General features: G+C 41.0%; 3 protein-coding genes across 3 annotated transcripts in view; all 3 read right to left on the bottom strand.

Moving 5' to 3' along the window:
• Positions 1 to 22,863, bottom strand: part of LOC310873726 (protocadherin alpha-3-like) — a gene marked incomplete at both ends in the record, with an annotated part of 69,987 nt that overhangs the window by 20,387 nt on the left and 26,737 nt on the right. The gene's annotated exons all lie outside the window — the stretch shown is intronic.
• The window catches only part of LOC310873264 (protocadherin beta-18-like), a gene marked incomplete at both ends in the record, with an annotated part of 42,566 nt that overhangs the window by 19,180 nt on the left and 523 nt on the right, over positions 1 to 22,863 (bottom strand). The window contains one exon of the mRNA XM_083785599.1: positions 14,508 to 16,634. Within this exon, the coding sequence (XP_083641725.1) occupies positions 14,508 to 16,634 (2,127 nt within the window). The remainder of the gene's footprint in view (positions 1 to 14,507; positions 16,635 to 22,863) is intronic.
• Positions 17,721 to 20,144, bottom strand: LOC310873269 (protocadherin alpha-8-like; the record flags this gene model as incomplete). The annotated part of the gene is made up of 1 exon (XM_083785603.1): positions 17,721 to 20,144. The coding sequence occupies one exon, from the start codon at positions 20,142 to 20,144 to the stop codon at positions 17,721 to 17,723; it is 2,424 nt and encodes an 807-aa protein (XP_083641729.1).

The raw sequence follows: 22,863 nt of genomic DNA, 5'->3' as shown, positions 1-22,863 counted from the left end.
CCCAGCAAACCAGGCACAGATTTGCTGTTTTCTTGCATAAACATCAAATGGCGGGACAGCTGTCACGGTTTTTGGCGCAAAGTAACCACAGTATACCGCTAATCAACTTACAACTACACACTTTATACAGTATAGAGTATAGAGTATATATGTATACGTATATAGTATATGCCTATATACTATATATATACTATATATATATTTCTTACGTCATCATTTAGAGCTAGTCATACGTATACTATATACATAATCAGTAAAAATAAAATAGCAAATTGTGCCTGATCTGCTGGGACCAGAGTACGTGGTGTGTATATGTACATATGACTAGCTCTTAATGATGACGTAAGAAATATGGTCATTTGTGGTCGTTTGGTCCCAGCAAACCAGGCACAGATTTCCTGTTTTCTTGCATAAACATCAAATGGCGGGACAGCTGTCACAGTTTTTGGCGCAAAGTAACCACAGTATACCGCTAATCAACTTACAACTACACACTCTATATAGTATATATGTATACGTATATAGTATATGCCTATATACTATATATATATACTATATATAGTATATGCCTATATAGTATATGCCTGCTTTGCTGGGACCAAACGACCACAAATGACCATATCTCTTATGTCATCATTTAGAGCTAGTCATACGTATACTATATACATAATCAGTCAAAATAAAATAGCAAGTTGTGCCTGATCTGCTGGGACCAGAGTACGTGGTGTGTATATGTATGACTAGCTCTTCACCCAAACTTATATAGATAGAAACTTGAATCATACTTAATAATACTAGGTGTTTATATGCATAAAGTAGGTAGGTAGCAAATAGTTACATCTAAAAATTATACATTTCAAACGTCCCTTCACAGAGATACTGAGATTTGACAGTTTACAGCGGTCGAAAGGACTTGCGTGCTCTGCTTGCGCACTAGTTGGCCATTTATGGCCTACTAGTGTGCAACAAGCAAGTATGCACTCGACAGAGTGCAGTTCTAGTTATTATTATTATTATTAGTACTTTTGACTGATAAGGCAGATAAGGCTGTATTGGAAGGGGGGCAAAGAAAAAACCTATCAAGGGAAACACATGCATGATTGAGGGAAAGAGGGATAGAAAATAGAAATCAGAACAACATTTGCCTTCCTTCAGAAGGCAAATGTGGGATAGTAAGACTAAGAGAGTGAGATGAGCAATTCTGTTCCCAGTAGTAGGCAGCTCTTCCCATGTGTAACCTGATCCACTCTGAGACCTCTCTGTGCTGCGCCCATCAGCAAGAGGGGCAAGGAGATGTGGGGAAATGCACATATCTCTGCCCTTAATGTGTGTTAATTTGGCATGGGACTTGTGTAATAGTGTCATATTGAGTGTGTGTGAGCATGTGTGTGTGTGTGTGTGTGTGTGTGTGTGTGTGTGTGTGTGTGTGTGTGTGTGTGTGTGTGTGTGTGTGTGCATACAGTACGTGTGCATGTATGTGTGCAGTATGTGTCTGTCTGAAACCTTCAAATGCTGACACAACAGAAAACCATTAAATTACTGTATATCCCTGCATGTGTTCTGGCTGGCTTAGAAGGCAAAACAACTGATGTAACATACCATGTTGGTTCTAAATGAGAGACATATACGTGTTACCTATAACGTGTATTTATTAGATTAGGCCTAGGGGCTATATTTTGCACCACCCCTTACCCCTTTGTTTGTGTTTACGCGTCCACTAAAAGCTGGACGACAAATATACGTTTAGAGATGAGGGCTAATGCTAATGGGTGGAACAAGATATGGCCCTAGATGTAATAGCCTAGTTCAAATCTAGTAGCATTTATTAGAGCACTATATGTCACAAGAATCTTGGCCAATCAAATCCGGATGTTATGTTTGTGACCGGATTTGGCGAATCAAATCATGTTGTTACGTTTGTGACGCCAACATGGGCATGGCAAGTTTTAATATAGGATTAAATGGATGTGTGGTGGGTGTCTCACACGCGTAAAACCTTTAGGCAAACCTATAACTCCTGTGGTTTCAAAGTCTAATACAGGCCTCTAATCCAACTAAAGCTCTGACAACTGCCCACACACCACACCGTTCCTTCAATCAGCACACAACTTGCCACAAACACTGTACAGGGGTCTGCCATGACTATATAGTTACACGAGGGGCCACATGTGTGTGTGTGTGAGAGAGAGAGAGAGAGAGAGAGAGAGAGAGAGAGAGAGAGAGAGAGAGAGAGTCCACCAAGGCCTCTACCTCATCATGAACAGATAAGGTGGCACTTTCCACTTATTTCTCAATTGAGTTATGGTTTGCTTTGCTGCAGTCCACTGCGAAGTGGACACATGACATATGAATGCACACAAGACAGTGTGCAGTTGCACAAAACTGCTGAACATGATGTCCATATTTTGGGCATTTCATTATAAGACAAAAAACAAGTAACAAATACATATAACAATTATAAAAGGTTTTACATGACAAAAATAGCAGCTCTACAACCTCAAAATATTGTATTGTGATGTGAGCTTGTAGTTTGGCTATTTTTGCTATCAACACATTAAGTATAGGGCTTATGTGGTTATATCATCCCAACTGGATGTCCCTTTCACCTTCACATCACTCCGCACATCCCCTGCAGTCAGTGCTCTAGTGCCTCCCTGGGAAGGTGCCAGAGCTGGAGGGGTAAACTCGCCGTTTGTAAACCCTGCTAGCTGGTCACAGTTTATCACAACTTGCATTGTTACATGTTATACTGTAGTGTAGGGATCCAGTTTGGAGACTGTCTGCAGATTCTTCTTTGTCCAAGGAAATAACAATAACACAATGAATTCCATCCATCATATTGACCTCAGATTTATTGGACAACTGCCACTCATCTGAGACTGATCCTCCAAACATTCTCGTTCAAGTGTCTGTTAGATTACAGCTGTCATGTTCCATGATTGATGGGGGTCTACTGTATAGCTTACTTTTTTGACAGTAACATTTTCTGCACCAATGACAATTAGCCAACATATAATATTCCCTGGTGTAATATGACAACCAGGGATGTAGTTACAGTATTCTAGGATTAATACTTTCTGTATCATCTCCTTTCATCTCTGCTGGCCTGCATTTCCTCACATGGGAGTGATCACCATTCTTCCTACATGGGTCTGTTGGGAGCAGTATAGGCAACAGTATAGGCAACCTTTTAAGTCAGTAATGTTACATCCATTGATTATCTATAACTGAAAGGTTCCTGTTGTCTTGACACAATGCTGAGAAGACCCGTTAGGTTGAAACATATCCGTTGGTCTGTCCATGATCGTGGAGAGGTCAAATAATACTGTGCTGGCTGTGCTCAGCTTCTAAATGAAAGGTAGATGTCATTACTAACATGAATTGGCTAGTTAGCTGCTGACTAGCAAGAAAAAATTAAACAGGGCCACATGGACCATGCCAAAAATGACTGACAAATTGGGACAAATTCCGATCACAAAATAAAATAAAACAGCACCCATGTACATGGCAAGTGACTTGATTAATGCAATTCAATTGTATATCTGAATATCACAATTGTGTTAGCATCAGGAAGAAAACATGAAATCACAGGACGAAATAATAAAATAAGAAACACTGTCAAGTGCACTGCTACTACACAACGTTTTAGTTACTTAAACAGCAGTTTTACCACTGTCTGCCACTGCAAACATATTCAACACAAAGCACAATAAATAATGTATACTTCTTTCTGAATGTCCTTGTCTTTATTTATAGTATGTGGAGAGAGAGAGAGAGAGAGAGAGAGAGAGAGAGAGAGAGAGAGAGAGAGAGAGAGAGAGAGAGAGAGAGAGAGAGAGAGAGACAGGGAGGGGGAGCAGGCGAGTGACAATGCAGCAAAAGGTCAACACAGCCTGGAGAAGAACCAGGGACTTGCTGTCAGGCAAGTGTTACACACCATAAACACTCGGTTAGCAGGTGCTGCATAACTGCATTCCTTATTATTACCCCAAATAAGTTGTTATGACCTGGCTCTTGGGCCATAACAAAGGAGGAAGACACACGGCTGTTTAAAAGTGCACAAACCAATATTTATTTACAACTTAATATGCATCAAACAATACTAAAGTACTAAGTGGGTTGTGTTAATCAGTAGACCAGTAGTGTAAGTGAGTGGATGTGTGGTAAATGTAGTGTGTTGAATGGTGCAAACACATGCTGCTGATCTCATGGAAGGAGAGAGAGAGTGAGGAGGCCAGCCAACTCCCAGCCCTTTATAGAGCACACTGGCCAGGTGCTCCCAATGCACTGATTGGCAATTCCTCACACAGGCCCTAGTAGGCCAAACTACAGGGGGCTGTACGAGGGCCCTTAAGGGACCAAGACACTATCAGCTAATAATCAAAATGTCATGTACTAAATATTTGTGACCTTTAGCAATTAATAATCAAAAATGTAACCAAAGTCTGTTTAGCAGATGTTTGTTTTTCCCACACCAAACCGAACCGTTTGCGCAGACTTACCCCCCCCCAATTTAGATGCAAACAGCAAACCAATACAAATACAAAATAGAGCACAACCTATGCTTGCTGAAAAAAATAGTTTTAACAGTGGCAGTATCTGGCTGAGGGGCAGGTAACCCTGTCAGCTCTAGCCCTAATGCACAACAGCACCAGCTTGTTTGGAGCTCCACCTCTCAGAGGCGGAAGGCCAGCCGAGACTATCAGCAACACAAAAGTGCTTTAGTCAATTCATTATTATAATTTTTAAGGATGGGAATATGCACAAACCAACTTAACCAAACCAATATAACCAACGTACCAGACATAGTTTACCTAAAATAACTATAACCCAACATTAAGACAAACTCCAAAATTAATTTCAGCTCAACCAATTCAATCTGCACACAGCACACCAGGCCTTCTATCAGCAACTAAGATTACCGGTATTCTTGAAGCATTTAAGAATAGAGGAACAGGGACATAAGGTAGATACGAGACAAACAGGCCAGACTTGAAAATGACAAAACACAGTTCACGTTGTCCAACATAATACACTCCCTCACAACATTTTCTGATCCAATATACAAAATCCAGTCATTCAGTACCCTTTAATAAGGCCAACCGGAATAAAACAGAGGGTGGAGGCTCCTCCCCCGTTCACCGGGAGTGTATGCACAAATCCCCACACCTATCCATCCAGCATTGCCCTTGACCAAACCCCCCTCCCCAACTGACCCATATGTCAGAAGGACAGGGGAAACAAACACTGTCTCCGAGCCATTCCAACCTGGTGAGACAAGTCACAAACTTTACAGGATAAAACCAAAGTCTACACCTCCCAACCATCTACAGCCTGACAGATACAACACTGTCTCTCAGCTGCACCAGCCTGGTGAAGACTACTCCTGCCATTACCAATTTTAAACAACAGCTCCCACACATGAAGCTCACAAGATATGTACTCACAACAAAATGCTGGACCAACCAATTCAGACAGAAATCTATGAGGACCAAACTAGGAGGACAAAGTGAATTACAATTGACAATTAATTCACAATTAATCAACACACAAAAAATGCTCCCTCTCCAACCCTGCAAAGCCAGGACAGATATGACAGGCTGATCCCCCTACCTCAACTGGCCTAACCAAAAACTAAACTGCCTCACTTGCCCTGGTCTTCAGTGGTCCTCCTCATACCAACAAGGCATCCCAGTGGTACCACCCTGTCCCATCTTGTGTGGAACAGAATCTACAAAGACAAAACAAATTAAAAAAAATACAGCGAGACCCACAGGGGGAAACACCATTAAACCTACACAGGGACCACCACGCCTCAGACAAAACACACCTGTCCCACCCATCCTAACTTCTAACACTGTAGTAATACACATGAAATGACCAGCACCAAACCAAATATCTTATATATAAACAAACTGAACCAACAAATACAACCAAAACAGTTTTAACTACCGTGCACCTCTTCCTAACACCAAATACCATGACTAATTTGCCAATCTACAAGTCCAAACAAAACAGGAAGTTAGTTTCTTTACCTGTTAACGTCACAACCAATCCGAGTTCAAATCACGAGCCCCCATGTTATGACCTGGCTCTTGGGTCATAACAAAGGAGGAAGACACACAGCTGTTTAAAAGTGCACAAACCAATACTTATTTACGACTTAAACAACGTAATATGCATCACACAATACTAGAGTACTAAGTGGGGTGTGTTGATCAGTAGATCAGTAGTGTAAGTGAGTGGATGTGTGGTAAATGTAGTGTGGGCTGTTGAATGGTGCAAACACATGCTGGAAGCCAACTCCCAGCCCTTTATAGAGCACACTGGCCAAGGTCAAGGCCAGAAAGTAGTGTTTTGCCACTCAGTAGGCATTCCCGCATAACTTCAGGGCCCACCACAAAGTCATTAGCGCATTCTGTGATTATTTGGCATAATCATATTAAAAATGTATCATTTTCGGCTATTCAACGAGACCAGAGGTATAGGGGTGCACGGCCTAAAAGGTTTAGTGTCCCACACTGAAAAGGTGTGCCATGCAGCCAGTTTGTGTGAGTGAGTGAGTGAGTGAGTGAGTGAGAGAGTGAGAGAGTGAGAGAGTGAGAGAGTGAGAGAGTGAGTGAGTGAGTGAGTGAGTGAGTGAGTGAGTGAGTGAGTGAGAGTGAGTGTGAGAGTGAGAGTGAGAGTGAGAGTGAGAGTGAGAGAGAGAGAGAGAGAGAGAGAGAGAGAGAGAGAGAGAGACCAGGTCCACCAAGGCATCTCTACCTCATCATGAACATGGAGAAGACTGGATCATCACCTAAATCTGCATATATGGAGCCGGCCAACAACTCTACATCTGACCTCACGGACAGCATGTTGATCTGACCTCATCAAACCCATCTCCATATATGGAGGCTTGGAGCTGAACAGTTCTGACATTTCATATGTTGATCCTTCCCCGTAGGCCTATACCTGTCCTTCCTCTTCGATGTCTCCCTTTTGACTGATACCTGTCCATTCAAACTCGCAAAGTCATTAGTGCATGGGAGCCGACGAAAACTAGAGGCGAGGTCGCTTCTCGCCCTCAGGGCGTCTTGGTAAGTACTGGTATAACCATGGTTACAAGAACATGTACTTATTGCTAAAGAATCAAACAGTCACACAGTCTAGCATGTGTAATGATTTCTCTCTCTCTCTCTCTCTCTCTCTCTCTCTCTCTCTCTCTCTCTCTGACTGCCTTATGAGGGAAAAGAGGCTGATTGTGTAATCAAAGCACAAACTGTAGGCAATTTTGTAATTATTGCCTTTCCAAAAAAGTTTGAATATAGCAATTCATGAAATATCTAAGTTCAAGTGGAATTACTTATGTTAGAATGTAGTCAAAGAAATGCATGAAAACACCACTCATGTCAACGTACATAAATGAGTGTTGTAATTAGTTAGACGTGTGCATGTCTAGGTATACGGCCTAAAACGGCCTAAAAGGTTTAGTGTCCCACACTGAAAAGGTGTGCCATGCAGCCAGTTTGTGTGAGTGAGTGAGAGAGTGAGTGAGTGAGTGAGTGAGTGAGTGAGTGAGTGAGTGAGTGAGTGAGTGAGTGAGTGAGTGAGTGAGTGAGTGAGAGTGAGAGTGAGAGTGAGAGTGAGAGTGAGAGTGAGAGAGAGAGAGAGAGAGAGAGAGAGAGAGACCAGGTCCACCAAGGCATCTCTACCTCATCATGAACATGGAGAAGACTGGATCATCACCTAAATCTGCATATATGGAGCCGGCCAACAACTCTACATCTGACCTCACGGACAGCATGTTGATCTGACCTCATCAAACCCATCTCCATATATGGAGGCTTGGAGCTGAACAGTTCTGACATTTCATATGTTGATCCTTCCCCGTAGGCCTATACCTGTCCTTCCTCTTCGATGTCTCCCTTTTGACTGATACCTGTCCATTCAAACTCGCAAAGTCATTAGTGCATGGGAGCCGACGAAAACTAGAGGCGAGGTCGCTTCTCGCCCTCAGGGCGTCTTGGTAAGTACTGGTATAACCATGGTTACAAGAACATGTACTTATTGCTAAAGAATCAAACAGTCACACAGTCTAGCATGTGTAATGATTTCTCTCTCTCTCTCTCTCTCTCTCTCTCTCTCTCTCTCTCTCTCTCTCTCTGACTGCCTTATGAGGGAAAAGAGGCTGATTGTGTAATCAAAGCACAAACTGTAGGCAATTTTGTAATTATTGCCTTTCCAAAAAAGTTTGAATATAGCAATTCATGAAATATCTAAGTTCAAGTGGAATTACTTATGTTAGAATGTAGTCAAAGAAATGCATGAAAACACCACTCATGTCAACGTACATAAATGAGTGTTGTAATTAGTTAGACGTGTGCATGTCTAGGTATACGTCTGACCCAGTCAGTCGGTTCATGTGTGCTAGTTTGGCTTTGGCTCTGTAGCTTGTTGGTGTAAATACAAAGGTGTTTTGGCTATAGGGCTGCTCTGTGTGTAAATAATATGATCATCATCACAGAGCTGACCTCAATACAAAGCGGCGCGGTGCCCTAACAAAGCCAACGCAACAGTGAGCATGTGCCCCAGTGACACACAACAGCTCACATCGCATGGAGTGTCCACTGCCACAAGCCCACAGGCATGAGACCCAGAGACACAGTGGAAAAAGAGGATGTGAGAGAGAGAGAGAGAGAGAGAGAGAGAGAGAGAGAGAGAGATTAGACAGACGTAAGGGAAAGTGAAAAACAGACAGACAAGACAGAGAGAAAAAGAGAAATATGCAAGAGAGATGGGGGAGGGGCAAAATAGGGAGAGGAAGGGTGGCCATGAGAGAGAGGGAAAAATGAGAACGATATCAAGATAATGTGGTACTGAGAGAATGAAAAGACGGGGTAGAGGAAAGGGAGAAGAGATCAACCCAGCAACAGAACACAGTCAGATAAAGCAGAGCAGTGGAAGGATATATGAGAACAGGACAGGTACAATATAGCAAAGGGTGGTAGTAGCAACATTTAATTGGTATATATTACCTTTCATAAATTATATTATGGAAAGAATGGCCATGCTAAAGATAGACACAATGAGGAGAGGGGGAGGTAAAACAGAAAATTGAACAAGGGCGGAGGGGGGTGGGGGTGAGAGGAATTGAGTTTGTTTGAGACTTACACACAAAATTAGGGCAGAAGCAAGAGGTGGGGGTGGGTGCAGGGAAACTGAGTGAAAGCAAAGCAAGCATCAGCGTGCAACAGAGGAAGAAAAAAAGAGGGATAGAGGAGCATGAATACTTGGGAAGGCGTGTGTGTGTGTGTGTGTGTGTGTGTGTGTGTGTGTGTGTGTGTGTGTGTGTGTGTGTGTGTGTGTGTGTGTGTGTGTGTGTGTGTGTGTGTGCATGTGCGCGCCTGCATGCACATGTGTTTATGAATGTATGAGCACATCAGTGGAAAAATAAGGGCAATTCTCTCAGGCTACTGCAGTTCTGCTTCATAACTGCTTTAGTGAGCCCTATGACGTGTAAGTGTGTCCTCTTCACCTTCTCTCATGGTGACACCGACTACACTTTAATGAGGGAAACACCGTCACAGACAATCGCAGACACACACTAACAAGGTGTGTTGCAGTACGAGTGATTCTCAAAGAAGACTCTCTGCGTGCTAACACAATTGTGTGGCTCGGCTAAGCAAGCAGGCAGACAAAGGCAGTGGAGTGAGAAGAAACCCACAACCCCCCAACCTACCAACTTAACAGACCTGAGGCTGATAAAAAAGGCTTTTAGATCCCAACAGTTTTCTGAAAAACCTGTTTTTATGTCAGTGGTTCTCAACTTTTTTATCTGTATTTGGCCGCGGACCCCCATCTGAAAATATGTTGTTGCAGGCACCCCCCAGAAGCAAAGATTTGAGTTAAAAACATTCGTTGTGAAAGAATATATATATATATATATATATATATATATATATATATATTCAAAGATTTGCACCAAACAAGCATATGAGCTTTAGCTTGTAGATTTGCTATTTTTCAATAGCTAGAGTATAACATAATGCTTTAAATACCTAAAGGGGTTCCCCTCCTGAAAGGGTAAAGTTAAAATGGCAGTAAGAACACAAGATACAGTATACTGTGTACAGTATATAGTTGCAGGATTCATTCATTTATCCCCACTATAACTGATGATTTTTTTAAACCAAGGCTTATAACTGCAAAGTCTTAAATCAGTTGCATTTGTTCTTGATATATTACTATTTTTAAAAACACAGACATCAGTCTAACAAAGCCAACACACACACACACACACACACACACACACACACACACACACACACACACACACACACACACACACACACACACACACACACACACACACACACACACACACACACACACACACACACACACACACACACACAGTGGTGGTTTGTTTACTTTATTTGTCATGCAGCTAACCTACTTCCTCAAGAACACATGCTGTTGCTCCTGTTTGTCTGTATGCATATTGCATACTTGCACAGTACACAAAACTTGGGGTCCTGAACAACTGAGGGTGCCCATACAGAAGCCTGAACTAAAATATAAAATAGGTCCTGGAGAATTACTATAGATAACTATAGGGAATTTTGTACACATTTTGTGTCAGGTACCTTTTTTGGTCATACAGTATGTACTATTTATTAATGATATTGTTGTTTTCTATGCACAGTGTACTGTTTACATAGTGAACCATGGCCAAAATAAAACATGGAAAAGTGAAAGCATACATTGATTGAACCTATGTGATCCACTGAGGTCGCAACAGCACTGGTTTGCTTTAATGAGATGCACTCATTTTTAATCACAGCAGTAAATCTCATGTGTGCCATGTGCTGTCCTAGCACAGCTTGGCACTGTTACATCTCTGTTACCGTTACATCTCTCTCTCTCTCTCTCTCTCTCTCTCTCTCTCTCTCTCTCTCTCTAAAACAGGGCTGTCTTCTCCCTACAACAATATCTACTCATTCCTTTCAGTCGTCCTTCCACACCCACATCTTGCATTGGTCCATGTGTTTCTCAGCAGGTCAAAAATGTGAGCTAAAACTGTTGAACTTTCAACTCTGCCTCTCAATTGCTATAGGCAAATAAATCTGAGGTTGACCCAGTTGCTGGAATAAAAAGATTATCCCCATAATAGAAAATGTCTAATTAAGAGTTTGATCTGTCCTCGTTATTGCCTATGTGTCCGCACCATCTGGTGACTGATTTACATTGAGGATTTCCCTTGACATAATCCATGTGTTTATCTCAATAAACTAATTTTCCTTAAATACTGTGAGAAAGCTAAGAGTAGCCATGCAAAAGACACATCCCCTCCCCCTTCCATCCTGGTCCCCCCATCAACACCACTCCCTCTCTGCTGTTGCTAGGACCACCGATCAGGCACACGAGGCTGGTAGTGGAAACCATGCAGTAGCTTCAGAGAGCTTGATCTGCTAGTGTGTTGCTAGGGGCAACACACTCAGCTTACCGCCATGCAGACTTGCATAGAGCTGTTGAAATACAGCCTGTTTGTAATGTGCCATATGAGCCAGATGTAAATAGAAAAAAATACACAAAATTATTACTGTGATGCACGTTACATTACTGAACAACACATAGTAGAATATGTCAAATTCATGGCCTTTCAGAGCAGAGTGAAACAGAGCAAATGGAATAAGCTGGGAGCAGTAATTGCTTGTAGCATTCAAATCCCATAATAATGAATTGCATGTCCCTGGAAAAGCAGTGCACGCAACCCCAGCCAACTGTCTGCACACTGTGAGTCACATGCAGCACACCAACTGGGAGCAGCTCTATGTCCTGGCCTCAGCCAATCATGGCCAGATTAGTCTCACATAGAACCCAGACCTCTAGTGACTATCTTTATATGTACAGTACATGATACAGGAACCCACATGGGTAGACATGATGATCACATATGCAGCAACATGTCACACACAAAGCAACCCAAACAAAGCAATAAAGCAAAGTCGCTACTCTATATAATTGTATTTGTCTTATAGATGAATGTTGATATGATTACATACAAAAAAGCATATCTGGAAAAAGTCATATGTATGCCTTACTAGCTTATTAGCTTACATCCCTAGAGGAAGAGTGACTATAGGATAAATAATAAGCCTCTCAAGTCAGGGTCCTAATAGTTCCCCAAAAGGCTTTGGAAACAGATGATTTGTATGAGGGGTCAACTACTGCAAGGATACAACAAGGTTCTTTCCTCTAAGAATAAACGTTAGGTTTTAGGTCACAGTGTTCGCAATAGTTTAGTGGCTGGCCCAGAAATGTGCCACAGAGATTTCACAGTGTAAAAGAATATTTCCCCTACACGGGACATGTGCAATAGAATCGTTTTAGCATAACATATAGCTGTTGGGCTGAAACCTTACATCTTCATATTTATTTATTTTTATATATTTTTGTAAATGAATGCCCTACTTCAGGTACTTCAGGGGTCATTAATGGGTTTTTTTCAGGCCAAGGACCCCTTAGCTGAGAGAAAGATGAAGCAAGGGCCCCACTTGGATTATGTTAAATGTGTATTTTCAGATGTAACGACTTAAACTGTGCTATGCAATTATGTATAGATTTATGTGTAGGGGATCTGAGTCAGTAATTGACATCATTGATGTCATAACTAACCCTAAAATATCCATAAAGTCTATAAAATAGATTAAACTCTCAATACTTTGTAAACTTCACCTTTGACTCGGTACTTGGTCTGCTCGTTTTCCCTGTACACCAAAAATAGGCGATCTACAAGCTCACAGCCCTTCTGAGCTTGTAGATCTGCTATTTTTGGGTAAAATGTTACCCACAGAATAAGCGAGGATGCGAGGGTTCAAGAGGTTAAATGATAAAATAAAGTCCCTATAATCACACAAAGACTTGGTGACCCGCCTGCAGTGACCCCCTGGAGGTTCTGAACCCCTACTTCATCACTCAAGAGTGTTGCAAAAAGGTAATGAAAATAGCAGGTCTACAAGCTCACAATGTATTGCATCAGAACATACAACCCGACAGCAACGATGAGCAGCCTTTTTTAATAAATTAGTCATAAAATCTGTTGAAGAGGTCAAATTGACCATAAATATTAATAGCAAAATCAATGCACTATTTACTTTTGTGAATAAAGTATTTTCACATCTAAGGACACATAATCAACACAACCTAACGCAGGGGTCCCAAAACTACTTGACAAAGTGTTGTATAGTGACATCAAGACTAAACCCTCCATGGCACATATTGCTTAACTCTGACCTGATGCACTCAGCATTGTTCAATGGGGGAACAATGTCACCCTTTCTTGGCCCAGACGGAACAATCTGGGCACCTAGGCTGCCAAGCCAGCCTGACGGCATGCTGCGGGTTCGACTCCCGATGCCCCCCCTCTCCCCATTTCCTCTCTCTCCCCCATTTCCTGTCAAAAAAAATTTCAACCCATCAATAAAGGCGGAAAAAATACACACAAATACAGTTCCCAGCGAGAATGTCATACTAAAGCTGAGACATGAAGCTGCTCATAACTTTCCTCTACTATCGTGGATTTGAACCTATAGTTTCCTGCACAAGTGCTGACACTTTTACCATTGATCTAATAAAAATGAGGGGAAATTTTTAATCATGACCATCAGGTCAAAATTCGTGTCAGATCCTGTGTCTGGGACATGACATTTGACACAATCTAAAAGGTCTCAATAGAAGAGCAGGGAGACAAAATACAACATGAAATGTGTCATGAGGCGTGACGGACTGACTGACTGACATGAAATGTAGGTTTTCATAGTAAACTGCGACCTATGGTCGCAATAATAATAAAATAATAATGCATAGTTCCGAGTTCAATTTCCCTAAATTAAAGTGGGAAAGTGGTAAAGTCAACAAGCAACACTCAACCTTGACTTGACTTAACATGAGAGTTTATCTAATGACTTGATCTTGACTTCCATCATGAGGATCTAGATAGTTAGGCCTATATGAGCTCAGATTATGAGACGGTAGTGGTCTATTATGTGTCCTTGTTGTGCATCATGCTCACATTAAATATCATGCACTCCTCACATACTGTAAATTTTGCCAAATGCCATGTTAACATGCAATGGTTTCAGCACCAAGGACAGCAACCAAAAAATAATGTAGCAATTAATGTAGCACTGCCACACAGTATTTTCCTGTAAAAATACTTTTACTGCTCCTAGTATTGATGATTTGTTGTATATAGTATTTCATGTATTTATATGGATTGATGAATTGAATACACAGGACCTCAATGGAAACAAGACCTCAGGGCTTAGTGTTATCCTTTTAGTATTATTGTACAGATGTACCTCTGTACTTTTAGCTGTTAAAGTATTCATTGATTGAATGCAGTTCATGTCAAACGTGAACAATATTTTGCATTGATTGTACATGTCATACATATAGTCCCACACAAACTGACCACTATAAGTATTTTGACTGATATTCAATTGCTCAAAGATTATTCTTACCTCTCCAGATGCAGGACGCCTGTCAGGGATCATTAGAGTATTCCCATTGCTTCCTGGAACTATTGTAGACCCTATACTCATTCTGGGTCCAACTAACATGTACCGCCTGTCTCCGGACCTGTACTGGATGCTATGGCAAAGTGTCCCATCATAATTAGTCTCTTGCAAATGCTTGGAGGAATATGCTGTAGGTTTGGAACACTGCATTATAATCAGCACGATAATACTGATGATAAACAGTACTGAAACTGAGCCCAAAGTTATGATCAGATAAAAAGCCATGTTGTTTTCCTCTTCATCTCTTGCTGACGTTTTAACATCAGAAGCTGCAAACGCCTCTTTGGGTTCAACAGCTTTTACAGATACAGTAGCTGTTGCTGAGAGTGAAACATTTCCATTGTCTTTGACCAGTATGACCAGTTTATGTTCAGCCTCGTCTGTCTCTGTGAATGAACGCAGTGTTCTTATCTGTCCTGTATAGCGGTCCAAACCAAACAGACTGTGGTCGGTAACTTCTTGCAGTGAATATAATAACCAGCCATTATATCCTATATCTGCATCATAGGCTCTCACTTTGGTCACCAAATATCCTGGGTTCACATTACGAGGAATCTCCTCAACACCTTCAGCAGTACCGTTAGCACTGACTGGATATAAGATGACTGGAGCGTTGTCGTTCTGATCCAGAATGAACACATTCACTGTGACATTGCTGCATAGCGATGGAGTTCCAGAATCTTTAGCGAAAACAAGGATTTGGAATCTTTTCAGTATTTCAAAGTCAAAGTTTTTAAGTGCCATAATGTCACCATTTTCAGAGTTAATATTAAGAAATGATATGGGTTTATTTTCAATACCTCCATCTCTCTGAATATGATATGAAATATGAGCATTATCACCCTCATCACGATCAGATGCCCTTACAGAAAATATTTTGGCTCCTGGAGTGTTGTTCTCACTAACATAAAAGGTATAAGGGCTCTGTGAAAACTCTGGACTGTTATCATTCACATCTGATACGACAACTCTAATTGTCTTCATAGCTGACAAGGCTGGTTCACCTGCATCTTTAGCCACTATTGTTACATCGTACTCCGACAGATGCTCTCTATCCAGCAGGGATTTAGTGACTACAGAATACATGTTATTCTGAGAAGATGGTGATAATGTAAAAGGCACCCCCTCACTTATAAAGCAAATAACCTTTCCATTGAGTCCTGAGTCAATATCATTTACACTTATCAATGCTATAGCAGTTCCAGGTTTTGAGTTCTCCGGTATAGAATTTGAAAAGGATGTCACTTCAATCTCAGGGGCATTGTCATTGAGGTCAACTACTTTTATAATCACACTTTTATCTGTTGTCATTGGAGCAGGTCCCTTATCAGATGCTTTAATATCAATCTCATATCGATCTCTCACTTCAAAATCTATCAAACCTTTGACAATAATTTCACCAGTATTGGTGTCTAACTCAAACAGGCTACGTATTTTATTATTCACGTTATTGCCAAATGAATAAATGACCTCCCCGTTTAAACCGTCGTCTAAATCAGTTGCATTTACTTGTATAATGGTTGTGCCAATAGGTGAATTCTCGGTGAGGATCGCAGAATACGAATCTTTAGAGAAAATGGGCATGTTGTCATTCACATCCAAAACGTGCACGTTGATGACTGTGGTACCTGACTTGGCAGGCTTTCCCCCATCAATGGCTGTAAGCAGTAATCTATGATTCCTTGCAGTTTCTTTGTCAAGTGGTTTAAGTAAATGTAAAATGGGGATTTTCCCATCCTCCCCTCTATCTTTAATTTCGAGGCGAAAGTGTTCATTGTGGCTGAGTTTGTACTGTTGAATGGAATTCGCGTCGCTGTCTGGGTCGCGAGCACCTTGTAGTTGGAATCGTGCCCCTGCTAAAGCCGATTCGGATATCTCTAAAAGTGTCTCGTTCGTTGAGAAGCTGGGGGCATGGTCGTTCACGTCCAGAACCTCCACCGCCACATAATGGATCTCCAGTGGGTTCTCGAGCACGGTTTTCAGGTTGATCAAACACGTACTGCTCCGTTCACATATCTCTTCTCTATCTATCTTTCGGCTCACATAAAGGATGCCGTCGTTTTGATTTACCTGCAACAGGGGCTGGGTTGAACCAGAAACAATACGAAATCCCCGAGTTTTCAACGCATTGAGATCTAGTCCCAGGTCTTTTGCAATATTTCCAACGAGTGTACCCTCCGCAGTTTCCTCTGAAATAGAATATCTTATCTGTGCAGAAGAAATGTTCCAGAAAAGGACCAGTGAAGCCAAGAGGACAACACATCGCTCCCACCATGCGTCGTATCTTCTTTGGGCCATTTAAAAAAAATCTTAGAAGTGAAGGTTCCACAAGAAATGCCTATTACGTAAAGGAGAGATCGGGCATCACAGCTAAACCAATAACTGTCCAAATATCAGACGAGACATTATGTTAATTCCATTCGAAATCCGCATGCAGCTCCTGGCCAACGCCAAGAAAGACCAAACAAGCAAGAGGCAGGTTTTAGTAAGTGTTGCCACATATCGCGAGAGAAATAAGCAACCAGGTCTATGATAACATGCAAAGTGAGCTCTCGTTGCAATACACTGGTGACTGGTCCAGGCATTTTTGTCCTTTAAAATTTAAAACATATCAAATACATTTGCCAAGATGGTCAACATAACTAATAGATGTAGCTAGAAGCTTTGATCTTACAGAGGAACAACAACAACAACATGCACAGCGCAACATCGCAATATGATAAGCTGACTTGGCAACTCTCGTGACAGGCGAAGTAGGCCTAGACTACTTTTTGTGCGCTGACACCGTGCGGGCCAACTTTACATTGCATGATACGGAATGCTCTTGGAATGGTCTTAAAGTTTAAGACCACTGCAAGCGTGTAAGACTTAAACGCTTGCAGTGACTTTTTGTGAACTGTTGCGATAAAAGCTTCATACACTGCATAACGGCACAATGTTTAATGATGCAATGTTTACACAATGCTGTACACCCTCCAACTGTATACTTTCCCCAACAGTTTTATTATAGTTTGACACTTGCTTTGCAAATTGTAATGTAAACGTATGTTTTCTCATGCCAATAAAGCTCCTTTGACTTGCATTGACATACAACTAAGACTTGAAACATTTTACAAGTAGCCTATAAATATGTATTCAAGATATTGTACTTGAAAGTTAAAACCCATATATATTCCAAAACGTAACAACTTCTAAATGAAGGTGCAAGTGCCTATATCTTACCTCTCCAGATGTATGTCGCCGGTCAGAGACCACGAGAGTATTCCCATTACTGCCAGGAACTATAGTGGAACCAATACTCATTCTGGGTCCAACTAACATGTACCGTCTGTCTCCAGATCTGTACTGGATACTGTGACACAGTGTCCCGTCGTAATTTGTCTCTTGCAAATATTTGGAGGAATAATCCGTAGATTTGGAGCATTGCATTACAATCAGGACAACGATACTAATCAGGAAAAGTGTTGAAACTGAACCCAAGGTAATAATGAGATAAAATGTCACATTGTTTTCCTCCTCGTCTTTTATTGCACCTTTAACATCAGAAGCTGCAAACGCCTCTTTGGGTTCCACTACTTTGACAATCACAGTAGCTGTTGCTGAGAGTGAAACGTTTCCATTGTCTTTTATCAGTATGACCAGTTTATGTTCAGCCTCGTCTGTCTCTGTGAATGAACGAAGTGTTCTTATCTGTCCTGTATAGCGGTCCAAAGCAAACAGACTGTGGTCAGTAACTTCCTGCAGTGAATATAATAACCAGCCATTATATCCTATATCAGCATCATAGGCTCTCACTTTAGTCACCAAATGTCCTGCGTTCACATTACGTGGAATCTCCTCCACACCTTCAGCAGTACCGTTAGCACTGGTTGGATACAAGATGACTGGAGCGTTGTCGTTCTGATCCAGAATGAACACGTTCACTGTGACATTGCTGCTTAGTGATGGTGTTCCAGAGTCTGTGGCAACAACTTGAAATTGAAAGGTTTTAAACGTTTCAAAGTCAAAACTTTTTAAAGCCAAAATGTCCCCATTTTCCGAATTTATGTTTAAAAATGAAGTCAATTTAGTATTGTCTGTCCTATCCCTGGCAATATTGTATACAATCTTGGCATTGTCATTCTCATCACGGTCAGCAGCTATGACTGAAAATAATGAGGCACCTGGATCATTGTTCTCAGTGATATAAAAAGTATAGGGGTTCATGGAAAACTCTGGGACATTATCATTTACATCTGATACAATAACGGTGACTGTCTTTTCAGATGATAATGAAGGTTGACCAGCGTCCTTGGCGATTATAGTTATTTCATATTGAGACTGTTTTTCCCTATCCAGATGTGATTTGGTTATTAAAGAATACATATTATTTTTTAAAGATTGCGTTAAAGCAAATGGAACGTCCTCCCTAATGGAACAAATAACTTTTCCATTGAGGCCCGAGTCCAAATCACTGACACTAATCAGCGCAACTGTGGTTCCATGTCTGGCATTTTCAGATATTGCGTCTGAAAATGATGTCACTTCAATTTCAGGAGGATTGTCATTAATATCAACTATCTTTATGATTACACTTTTTTCAGTTGTTAGCGGAGCAAGGCCTTTATCTGAGGCTTGGATTTCAATGTCATATATGTCATTCTGTTCATAATCTATTACGTCTTTCACAAGTATTTCGCCTGTTGATTGGTTAATTTCAAACAGCTTGAATAGTCTATTATTTACACTATTGCCAAACGAGTACACTACATCTCCATTTGGACCATCATCCAAATCAGTCGCATTGACTCGGATGACAACTGTACCAACTGGAACATTCTCATTCAATAGCACAGAGTAACTATCTTTAGTAAACATGGGCGTGTTGTCATTTACATCAAGTACATATACTGTAATATTCATAGTACCCGATTTAGGAGGTTTCCCCCCATCTAAGGCAGTTAGCACCAATGAGTGGTTTCCCATAGCCTCCCTGTCTAAAGCCTTTTGCAACACTAGTGTGGGAATCTTTCCATCTTTTCCCTTATCCTTCACTTCCAAACGGAAGTGGTCGTTGTTGCTTAATCTATACTGTTGTACAGAAAACTGGTCACCATCTGGGTCGCGTGCGGCTTGTAGTTGAAATCGTTTTCCTGGTAAAGCGGATTCAAACAATTCTAACAGTTTCTCTGTCTCGGGGAAAGTGGGAGAATGGTCGTTTATATCAAGCACTTCTACTTCCACGTAATGGATTTCTAAGGGGGTTTCAAGTACGGTTTTCAGACTGATCAAACATGCGCTGCTCCGCTCACATACCTCTTCTCTGTCTATCTTTCTGTTTACATATAATATACCATCGTTCTGATTCACATGGAAAAGGGGATCAGTAGAGCCAGAAACAATGCGATACCTCCTTTCTTTCAGTGTGTTCTTATCCAAGCCCAAATCTTTTGCTATATTCCCAACGACTGTTCCTTCTTTAGCTTCCTCTGGTACAGAATATCTTATTTGCGCTGAGGCCACGCTGCACAAAAGCAAAGCAACCAGGAACACAAACCACCGCCGTATGTTCCTCCGTGCCTCGCGTCCTCTTTGTTCCATGATGAAGCAAAAGAAAAATCTGTAATCCTCAAAAATAACTATATGACAGCGGGTTACTTCAGCCAACATATAAGGATATACATTATCCCAATTTAGCAAAACATTGTTAGAAATGCTGACGAATGATTACAAATGTTCATGCGCCTGTACAAGTAGGCTACTAAAGCCCTTGAGGGGTGGAACCAAGATCCTATGATGAAAAGGTATTTCTGAATCATTTTCTGCACAGTACACTGACACCATGCGATCTCACAACTCAGTGCAGGATAAATTAAAGGAATTCAAAATCTGTAAACCTCTAATCTAATGATCTAAAAACAGAATTACGTGAGATTCGTTAATCACCTCAATACACCTCAAATGTTGACCAACTTAACTGCAAGAAACAAAAATAAAAAACAACAATTAATAGTAAGAAACATGAAAACCTTTGCCGAAACCTTTGAGAATGCGAATCCAGCACCATGGAGAGCGGCAACTCCTGTTTGAGTTACAAGACATTTGCAGGGGACAGCTAAAGCCAATTAAAGGGTATAAATGGTTGGTTGTTGAAACATATCAAATATGATGCATATATAGCTGAATTCACGATCTCCATGTTAAAGGATATCTATCTATCTATCTATCTATCTATCTATCTATCTATCTATCTATCTTAGATAGATAGATAGATAGATAGATAGATAGATAGATAGATGTGTGTGTGTGTGTGTGTGTGTGTGTGTGTGTGTGTGTGTGTGTGTGTGTGTGTGTGTGTGTGTGTGTGTGTGTGTGTGTGTGTGTGTGTGTGTGTGTGTGTGTGTGTGTGTGTGTGAGAGAAGCATAATTCTGGGTCTGCGTTATAGGTTTGTTTCAGTTATTGAGCATGTCAACCCTCTTACCTCTCCAGATGAACACCTCCTGTCAGAGACCACTAGAGTATTCCCATTACTGCCAGGAGTTATAGTAGATCCAATACTCATTCTGGGTCCAACTAACATGTACCGTCTGTCTCCAGATCTGTACTGGATGCTGTGGCACAGGGTTCCGTCGTAATTTGTTTCTTGTAAATATTTGGAGGTATAGTCCGCTGGTTTGTAGCACTGCATTATAATCAACACGATGATACTAATCAGGAAAAGTGTTGAAACAGAACCCAAAGTTACAATCAGATAAAATGTCACATAATTTCCCTCCTCCTCTGTCATTGTACTTTTAACATCAGAAGCTGCAAAAGCCTCTTTAGGTTCCACAATCTTGGCAATTACAGTAGCTGTTGCTGAGAGTGAAACGTTTCCATTGTCTTTTACCAGTATGACCAGTTTATGTTCAGCCTCGTCTGTCTCTGTGAATGAGCGAAGTGTTCTTATCTGTCCTGTATAGCGGTCCAAAGCAAACAGACTGTGGTCAGTAACTTCTTGCAGTGAGTATAATAACCAACCATTATATCCTATATCAGCATCATATGCTCTCACTTTGGCCACCAAATGTCCTGCGTTTACATTACGAGGAATCTCTTCCACACCTTCAGCAGTACCATTAGCACTGACTGGATACAAGATGACTGGAGCGTTGTCGTTCTGATCCAGAATGAACACGTTCACTGTGACATTGCTGCTTAGTGGTGGAGTTCCAGAGTCAGTGGCAACAACTTTAAATTGAAAAGTCTTTAGCGTTTCAAAGTCAATACTTTTTAATGCCAATATGTTCCCGTTTTCTGAATTTATGTTTAAAAATGATGTCAATGCATTATTGCCTGTCCCATTCCTAAATATATTGTAGACAATCCTGGCATTGTCATTCTCATCACGGTCAGAAGCCCTGACTGAAAATAATGAGGCACCTGGAGCATTGTTCTCAGTGATATAAAAAGTATAGGGGTTCATGGAAAACTCTGGGGAGTTATCATTCATATCTGATACAATAACGGTGACGGTCTTTTCAGATGATAATGACGTTTGGCCAGCGTCCTTGGCGATAATAGTTACGTCATATTGAGACTGTTTTTCCCTATCGAGAGGTGATTTGGTTATTAAAGAATACATATTATCTTTTAAAGATTGCGACAAAGCAAATGGAACGTATCCACGTATAGAACAAATAACTTTTCCATTGAGGCCAGAATCCAAATCACTGACACTAATAAGAGCAACTGTGGTACCAGATCTAGACTGTTCAGATATGGCGTTGGAAAATGATGTCACTTCAATTTCAGGAGTATTGTCATTCATATCAACTATCTTTATAATTACACTTTTTTCTGTTGTTAGTGAAGCAAAGCCTTTATCTGAGGCTTGGATTTGAATTTCATATCTGTCCTTTTGCTCATAATCAATAAGGTCCTTCACAATAATTTCGCCTGTTGATTGGTTGATTCCAAACAGCTTAAATAGTCTATTATTTACACTGTTGCTAAATGAGTAAACTACCTCTCCGTTTGTTCCATCATCCAAATCAGTTGCATTGACTTGTATGACAGTTGTACCGACTGGTACATTCTCATTCAATCGCACAGAGTAAATATCTTTAGAAAACACAGGTGCATTGTCATTTATATCAAGTACATCTACTATGATATTCATATTACCCGATTTTGGAGGTTTTCCACCATCTAAGGCAGTTAGCACCAATGAGTGGCTCCCCATAGCCTCCCTGTCTAAAGCTTTTTGCAACACTAGTATGGGAATCTTTCCATCCTCTCCCCTATCCCTCACTTCCAAACGGAAGTGATCATTGTTGC

The sequence above is a fragment of the Protomyctophum parallelum genome (assembly GCF_964188405.1).
Source record: "Protomyctophum parallelum genome assembly, chromosome: 16".
NCBI classification, from domain to species: domain Eukaryota; kingdom Metazoa; phylum Chordata; class Actinopteri; order Myctophiformes; family Myctophidae; genus Protomyctophum; species Protomyctophum parallelum.
Note: the sequence above shows the minus strand (reverse complement) of the source record. Positions and strands in the feature narration are given on the sequence as shown.